The 8,646-nt window shown below is 46.8% G+C and overlaps 1 protein-coding gene across 5 annotated transcripts in view; it reads left to right on the plus strand.

The window, feature by feature from the left end:
- Nucleotides 1–8,410, plus strand: part of LOC135901912 (uncharacterized) — a 253,509-nt gene extending 245,099 nt beyond the window's left edge. For all 5 annotated transcript variants that reach the window (XM_065431739.2, XM_065431740.2, XM_065431741.2 and 2 more), the window contains 2 exons: nucleotides 149–328; nucleotides 1,130–8,410. In XM_065431739.2, coding sequence (XP_065287811.1) covers nucleotides 149–328; nucleotides 1,130–2,608 — 1,659 coding nt within the window. In that variant the 3' untranslated portion in view covers nucleotides 2,609–8,410. The remainder of the gene's footprint in view (nucleotides 1–148; nucleotides 329–1,129) is intronic.
- The last annotated feature ends 236 nt before the right edge of the window (nucleotides 8,411–8,646 follow it).

Genomic DNA, 8,646 nt, shown 5'->3' on the forward strand with positions numbered 1-8,646 from the left:
CATTGTAAACATCAAAAAAGACTGGTAGGCTACATGTCTGCATGGTATCGAATTACCTGTAACGTCAAGGTATTTTTTGAGCATAGTAAGCCTCTTCAATGAATCTGTGTTTAATTCTACGCTTATTCCGCATCTGTCTGCGACGCAGAACCAGATGCATAGCTACAAGAACAGCAAGAATGGTTCTGCCGGGAAGACAAGCGAGAGCAACCGGAGTCCGCACATCGCCTACGGCCGCATGGGCTGCTTTTCTGCCGCTGACAACGCTGGTCCTAAGAAACGTCACGACTCGGGACGTTCTCAGGGCAGCAGCTCTTCAACTGAAGAGGTGAACAGTCATTAAGATTGCGAATTTCAGCATTGTTGGTAGAGACCTATCATTAGTAGCAGCACTTACGAGGCCAAGCACAAGAACACAGACATGTGCTGTGTTCTTTCGTTTGACCATATCGTAAGTGGTGCTGTTGAAAATGGAAAGGTAAACAGTGGGCTCACCTATAGCCCTGCAATCTTCACATGTGCGTCCCGTTTTCTTGCAATACCCTTAATTTGTTTCCACTTCTATGTGAGGCTACTACGAACAGCTGTACAGTAGAATCGCACTGATACGTTCCTCATTGTTACATTTTCGTGATCTCAACCTAAACAGACCATTGACTCATGTATTATGTTCTCGATAATAATGCCACTGTTTTATCATGTTCTCGCATCCTACGTTGCATCGATAAAAGCAGATTATGTCGTTGTAGCAGTGGTGAGTAACCACAGCTGAACTGTGTTCAGTATAGCTAGTTTTTCTCTAGTCATTGGGCATGGCGTAGCTTTACAATATACTGTTTGATTTATGTGAGCTTGATCAAGGATTGAGTAACAGTGTTTGATAAAAGTGTGGAAGCCAACCTTATGAGTGACAAGAATCGTTGATAGGGTCCTGTTGGTGCTATGAAGCTGGGGAGGTTGACAAGCCGTGGGAATTTTTACGGGTATTGCAAGGCGGGGCCAAGTGACAGGTCTAGTAACTCGTTCAGGAAGGGGACTTGGAAACCTTGCACCATGAGTGTACACGCGTAAACCCACTTCAGATGGACAGCATGCATTTCTCAATCCATGGTAAACTACTTTGTTCTAGTTGCTGTACAAGAAGACTCGGCGTGCAGACACCTTTGGCCGCAATCCCAGTGGTGACAGCAGTGGTGGCAGCACTAACGGCCAGGAAAGCGTCGTGTCCGCCAGCACGGCGCGCACGGGCGCCGCCTCGTCGTGTGACTCCGGTGCCGAGAGTGACCCGGCAGCACCTCCCTCCCCCGACTGTCTCCTCCTTGGTGGAAACCACACGCCGCTCGCACGCTGTCGACCCAATCTTCCCAAGCTCGATGAAGATAGGGTCCGCGAGAGCCAGGATTCTGGACTCGACACTGAAGTGACTCCTCCCATTGTGATTCCGTCTTCGGACTCATCACAGCCGTCCTACAGCAAACTTGGGGTGACTCCCGATACACAGGCACCGTTACTGCAGAGTCAGGTTCTGGCTACAAGCGAGCCATCGCTGTTCGAGGGACCTGAGAATGTTCCAGAGCCCGTGGAACCCCTCCCGCCATACAGCAAGTTTGGGTTGGCAAGAAGCAGCGAGGATGTGTCGGTGGCACCTTACACCGCGTGCAGGTCATCTCCCGACACCAGAAGGCAAGACGGGCCGCCAGCACTTCCCTACTCCCAGCTCGCACTTCGCCAACAACCAAGTGTGAATGGTGTACCAGGGCACGTGTTTCCCAGCACAGACGTTACTGTTGGTCTGGCTCTGGAGCAGCCCCGATTTCTGCCAAACCTTAAGAGTACGCCTTTGCCGTTCTTTCCGAAGCCGCCGTCCAGTGGATATGTCACAGTAGGGCAAGCCATGAAAACCCAGCCGACCACGGTCGAGCCACAGTCGGGACAGGGCTACTCCAAGTTCAGCATCCAGCCTCCAAAGCCCTTGAACAGGCCAGATACGTCGGGATATGTCCCGCTTCAGGACGTAGTTGGGGTTCACCAGGCTGCAGTGCCAGCTACAACCATGCCTGCTGGAGAGCCTAGTCCCCACGAACATTTCCGCGACGTCGACTCTTCGTCTGACGACATGGCCATTGTTGGCGACGACAACAGTAACAACGCTTCACTCGAGGACTTTTCGTTTTCAAGTGCCTCTGGGCCCGGCACTGATGAACTTGTGGAAGCTCATCAGTCACCACAGCGCACAGCGGGACAGACACCTGGATACGTAGCTGCCACTGTTGTGCCCGCGACAAAGCCACCTCCACTCGACTTGACAAGCGAGCCACGGATTGCATCCAACGGCTACGTTCCTCTGCCTTCTGTGTCTCCGGGTGAAACTCAAGGAGGGGCCGGGGACTATGTGACGCATGTGGCTGCTTTCGACTGGGGGCGTTCTGCACCTGGCGACAGCGAGATGGATGACAGTGCACTACCTCCACCAACATCGGCAGCAAAGACAAATGGTTATGTCATGTTGCCCACTACAGTAGATGCCGTCAATTCAAGGACTTCGGCAGTTGGCTTTGTGCCAGGTGTTAAACCTGAGTCATCCTCTCAGGTGGACTGCTCGGTGTGATTCGTGTGAGGGCCTTTAGGAAGGCCTGAAGTTTTGGATGCTGATATAGGGCTGCTGCTGGCAGCTTCCAGATCTTGCGGCTGCTCTGTGCGAAGGTGTTCCTCGTTACGCCGTCGCGGCCGCCGCCTCCAGAAGGCCCTGGGGGCGTGCCTGTAACTTGCCTTGTTGGATTGTTCTTGTCTCTCTCTCTCTGGTTTTTACAACTGTCATATATTGTCCGCCCTCTGTGACAGCCTGGTAACCCTCTCAGGGGAAACGTACGGGGTGGTTCTTTATATCTGACACTCTAGTCATGAGCGGGAGTGCTTTTTAACATTGCAAGCTCGCTTCTCAGGACAGCGACGACTTTGGAGCACAGCTTCGAGCTCCGGTGGGGTAGACATGTGAAGCATTTTTTGCTATTATAGCTATTCAGGGACAAGGATGTTTTGATGACATGGAAGGAAGGAAAATCGCTTCGAGGGCTCGTGTCAGCTCATTGTCATAGTCATTCACCATCACAACCAGCCTGGTGAGCTCTGCTCATGTATGTGCGAGAAGGGAAATAAGGTGGCTTTTGTTTGCCTTTTCGTTCAGAAGTGTGCGTCACCATTTCGTCTGCCAGTCTGTCGTGCACAATTTTTGCATTTCTGGAGGCAATCCAGTTGTTGCCGAAGTATGTGTTTCTCCAGGGCTGCATACTGCACAGGATGAAATGTGTTTGAATGCGCAAAGTGCTGCTTCCGTCATTGTTTGTGTTGGGGCAAAGAGGAAGTGGGACTTGGTAGTCACTCTTGCGAATTGCCTAGTAAAGGAGAATATCTCTTTAGTTGTGCCAAACACAAGCACAGCCTGCGTCCCCTTTTTCTTACGTTTTGCTGAGCTTGTACATATTTTTTTCAAAGCTCTACATTTAATGTCACAAGCTATGGCATCAATGTTTTAGGTTTGTACAAAAGTTACTTTGCTTTTTAAGCTTTTCAAAAGCAGTGTACAGGCTCGTGAAACTTGTCTATAATGTTTTCCCTTCTTTGGAGTGGTTTAAATTCTTTGCAGTGTTCATTGTGATTGTGCAATATGTTTTGCTACAGTGCGTAGCCCAGCAAACCTCTCTCAAGCTGTACAGCGGAGCACCCATGGGTTTCGAAGCAAAAGCTTGCATTCTTGCAGGTGAATGTCCTGCCTTTATGTGAACTTAGAAAGTGTCATGATGGTCAGAGCGTGGCATCGTTCAGCAGTTGGAAGACTTCTCTGTAGGTTTCTAAGGCTTAACCTCACACCATAGAGTTTTAATGCAAACTTTAGTAGAGGTTTTCTGGCATTGCAGTTATTCACCTGGCGTGGGTGAGAGGGCGACTCAGGTCAATTTTGTAGGATTGATGCTTAACTAGAGCACTGCACAGGCCCGCTTTATGAAGCTCGAACCCAGCCCGGGCCCATGATACCAAGACTGGGCATACGTGACTGAGCTCAGCCTGGGCCCGGACGGACCCCGGACCCCTTTTACTAAGCCAGTGGCCGAGTGTTCCTTTTGGCCATGGCCCGGGTGTGCATGACCAGGCCCGGTCTATAAGTAGAAAAGTATCTTTTTTTTACTTACAGATTGCACCGTATGCATAAACCTCGCCTTCCCGAGGTCTAATCAGCTGCATGCAATAAGCAACTGAAATCTTTGTTTTGTTTCTCCTACGGGAACATCAGTTATCTGGCCGATGCTTGTGCTGTTATTTTCCCGCTGGTACGCATGCATTTACATTTATCATACAATTTGGACCAATGAGGTCATTTAGCATGCAGATATATATATATGTATAAAGCTGAGATTTGGTAAGGATTCGTTATGCAAAAAAGGTGAGGCATGCAGACAGGACACAAGAGAAGTGAATAATGAATTTGCATAATGAATCCTTACCAACTAGCGGCGTTCATGTTTTCCACTTCTCTGCTCTTGTGGCCTGTCTGCACGCCTCACCTTTTTTGCATAACGGTACATATATGTGTGTGGATATTATACACACAAACAGGCGCATTCAAGGGCATACAGCATAATATAAACGCACAAGTAGAAAGAGACACCCCTTGCATTAGCACTAAAATAATAGTATCGAGAGCTGTAATTGTGCAATAGCAAAGGCGGTAACAGGAAAAACAGTCTGAAGAGCGGTATTTCGTATAATTTATTTTTCATTATGCGGAAACACTGTTCGTTCTTGTGGAAAAGAAACAAAATTTGAACTTCATCTGTTTTTATATTTTGTTTGCTAAGGTATACCAAGCACTCTTCACACGTATCGCTCAGCTTGGCACAGAATGTCTTGCTTGGCACAGAATGTCTTGCTTGGCACAGAATGCCTTGTACCATGCACTGCATAATCGCATGTGATCAAAGGCACTGCTTAGGCCCTTTGATGAGCGGGCCCACACGTAAAATCCCATAGTTTAATTTTTTAAATTGGATGAGTGGGCCTGAGTCCAGCCTGGGCCGGGCCTGCAGCTTCAAGCCCGGCCTGAGCGCCAAAATACGTTTCGAACGGCCCGGCCCGGGCTTTCGGGTCAGCCCAGGTTCGTGCAGTGCTCTATTCTTGACTGGAACAGCTGCGTTTCAATGAAGATCGAATGTTCAAATGCTTGGCATACTTAGGTGTTTGTGTTTTTTTAACAGCTTTTGAGCAGTAAAAGCCTTTTTTTAGATTTTTTTATATCCCCGGTGTTGCTTTGCTACCTTGAGCACAGTTGATCAATCAGTAAACAGTGATAGCTGTAATGTTGTGAATCAGTTAGCCATGAAAGCACTTTCGGCCTCTTAAAGGTTTGTTTCGTTATAAGTTAGAGAGCCTATTTGCTTTATCAAATATTTAGTGTGTGTGTGCCACAAGATCTGGTCACTGCTTTTGCATGAATGGTTGGCACAGGTAATTTGTCATACTCCCTATACAATCTTATGATTTGATAGTTTAATTAGCTTCTACATTACTATGATAACCCACAAGAATGTTTGAAGCTAAACTATTAAGAGTTGTCTCAGAGAGACTTGGCTTATACACAAGCTAGTTGAACAGCAGTAATTGATGCTGCCTCTGGTACTGGTGCCAGATATCCTTCTAGTAATCCTTGCATTGAATTCTATGCCCCCAGCATCATGTTGTATTCTACTCAATAATTCCTTGTATTCTAAAGCAAACTGAACCAAGCTAGACTCGTGCATTACTTGTCCAGAACTCTCAAGGTGTCTCACGCGCGCACACACAAAAAAGTATTATTGCCAAGAAAATCATTATTGAAAACCAACATCTCAGTTTCTTTTGCACAGAACCAACAGTGGGGAAGACACTGGAGATCTAGACGTCTTGTGGTTTTATGTTCTTTTGCACATTTAAAAAAAAGTAGTTTTCAGTGTTACTTTTATATATATTTTTTATATTTTTCTTTTGATATAAAACAAAGCCTATCGATATTCTAAAGTTAAGTTGCCTCAGCCGATTTTCACTAAAGCTTATGACACCACTTGGAGCAGCTTATACATATATATATATGTGTATATAAAATTCTGTACACTAACTCTGTGTGGGAAAGCTCACTGCATTTTTATTGCGGTAGCAATTATGTGGACACGCCAGGCGCATTTATGCCATTGCCGTCTCCGTAAGGTTTCGTATGAGGTCTAAGGGAGATAAAATCGTCGGCGCGCTCTCTATGCTGTATGCTAGTGAAAGCGTGCCGTGCTTCGTATAGCTGTCCGCTAATTTGCTATCGCAATTGATGCTTCGCCTGTCGGGCAAAACTGCGACCTTTTCTTCTACATCCGTTATTCTTATTGCACTTGTTATACATAACGTTTTCGTCTGTTAAGACGTCACTGATATCGCAGTTCAGGCAGTAAAATGTGTGAATGACTTTTGCCAGTGACAAATCTTTTTGCGAAAAAAATGCAGAGTTGTGTATGAGCAATCTACGAGTCTGGCCTGCTTCAGTAATTTTTTTTTCTCTCGGTGTCACTTCATAAAGATGATATTGGGGCAAGTGCTCCCAAGCTGTTGTTCTTGGCAGTCATCGCATCAGTTCTTTCTCATAAACGTCCATCTGTGAATAACCCATTTGCATATCTGGTGCTCGGCACCTAATCAGCTGTGCCGCTGATCACTGTAGAGTGGTGCTTGATGCTTTGTCGGCAACTGCACCGCTGTGTTCGCCATTGGTGCTAAGTGTCGCTGACAGCAGTGGAAAGGACACTTGTCGAGTTCTTCTGTGTGTTTCATGTGCTCTAGGCATTTGTGGTGAGGCATTATGTCTTGTAAGAACAATCGCAGCCTTTTACAGGCTGGAAACTTGATGAACACTAAAGCTTGGTGTGACGCATTGCGTCCTCAATATTTTTATTGTGAGATCATTTGCGACGACCAAGTTGTGGGTTCTCGAAGCCTTGAAGGGCACATGTCTCGTATGAGGCGCTGTTTGCTAGGTGGGTCTGCATCATTTGTTGCCGAGTACAAGCTCGTGGGTTTGCCTCGCAACTGGGTCAGTTGCCGGGGGTGAGAGTGAAAAAACAAGCGAGAAGCAGAATGCTTTAGAGAGCATTAAATGGTCGGAATTGATCTGAGGCCCACCACTGCAGCACCTTTTATTTGCACGTGCTGCGAGTTCTCGTCGTAGGTTCGATTCATGGCAGTGGTGGCCATATTTCGACCTGGGTGGAGTGCTAAAATGCCTGTGTGCTTAAATGTAGCTGCATGTCAAAAATGCTTTGAAATATTGAGCCTCGTAACTTGATTTGGGTTTACGATCTGGCAATTACGACCATTATTGCACTCAATCTATCATTTAACAACGCATGACATGAGCCTTGTGCTTTTAAAAGTTGTGATAGCATCTGATATCACTCATACTGCTCGACATTTGCTATCAAGCCAGTTAATAGCTGTCAAGCCAGCAGCTTTACATGCGTACAAAGCAGAATGCTAAATTGTTTTTTTTTTTTCAAATTTGGGAATGTTGTGACGATTTCCGTGCTGATTGTGGGAAGTTTGCTATTTGATTGTGCTGGCTCGCAAAAATGCAGTGCAATGTAAACTCTGGAGGCACGATTGCTATGCTTATCCTCGGACAGAGTTAGTTTCGTAGCCAGTGCCTCCGGTTGAAGCATAAAGCCTTGTGCAGTCGATCATTACCCGGACCAAGCTTGCTTGCACTTCACGCTGCCTTGTGAACTTGGAACACAGGACCTGTTTGACGTGAAGACCACACTCGCGGGGCATTTCCTTTTTTCTCCAGTCCAAGCATCGACATCGTGCTTGGGCTGCAATGATGGTATTACCACTTGCACGCTAGTTTTGCTGCCTACATAATAGCAGCGAAGGGGCCACACGTCAGCTCTGCCACACCTGATTGTTTTGCCACCCCAAGTAGTGGCAGATGCGTTGAAACATCGTCAACGAAAGTACAAAACCACACGAGTCTGAGATGACGGGGGTCTTCCCTTACAGAGCTACTATTGTTTGTTTTCACCTGTTTCCTCAACTCCACACCCAACCTTGTTCTTTTTTTTTTTATTCTCCCCCTACCCTGTCTGATAATGCCAGATGATTAACTTGTTTATGACGTTGGGGCTTTTGTCGACGAGGACTCGCAATCGTTTCATGCGTCTTGTGTGTTTGTTGTGAGAGTGTGTGTATAATATCATGTTGTGTATGGCATAATATAACGCTGTGTCTGCCGGTAGAGACGGCTGGCGGGAGCGCAGAGATATAAAAAAAAGAATTTGCGACAGGTGCCTGGCACATTTGCCTAGTATTTGAGAAAAATGATAATAAAAACCTGTTACACGCATCCGTGTGTGTGTTTTGCATTGGCCGATTCACTTGAGCAAACGCTGTCAACTTGAGCCGGCTGCAATGTTGCACCTGCATGTCACGGTACCAACTCGTGTTAAGGACGTTCCCGGAAATCCGGAGTGGCGGCGTTTCGGCCAATCATAGAACCCCTAGCGGCCTTGTGGGCATAGGTTGGCAGGATAAGTGGATGCTCGCTCATACTCGTCAATGTTTTACAGGGCTTCGCACTTG

This window comes from Dermacentor albipictus, chromosome 9 (genome assembly GCF_038994185.2).
Source record: "Dermacentor albipictus isolate Rhodes 1998 colony chromosome 9, USDA_Dalb.pri_finalv2, whole genome shotgun sequence".
In the NCBI taxonomy this organism is placed as follows: Eukaryota; Metazoa; Arthropoda; class Arachnida; order Ixodida; family Ixodidae; genus Dermacentor; species Dermacentor albipictus.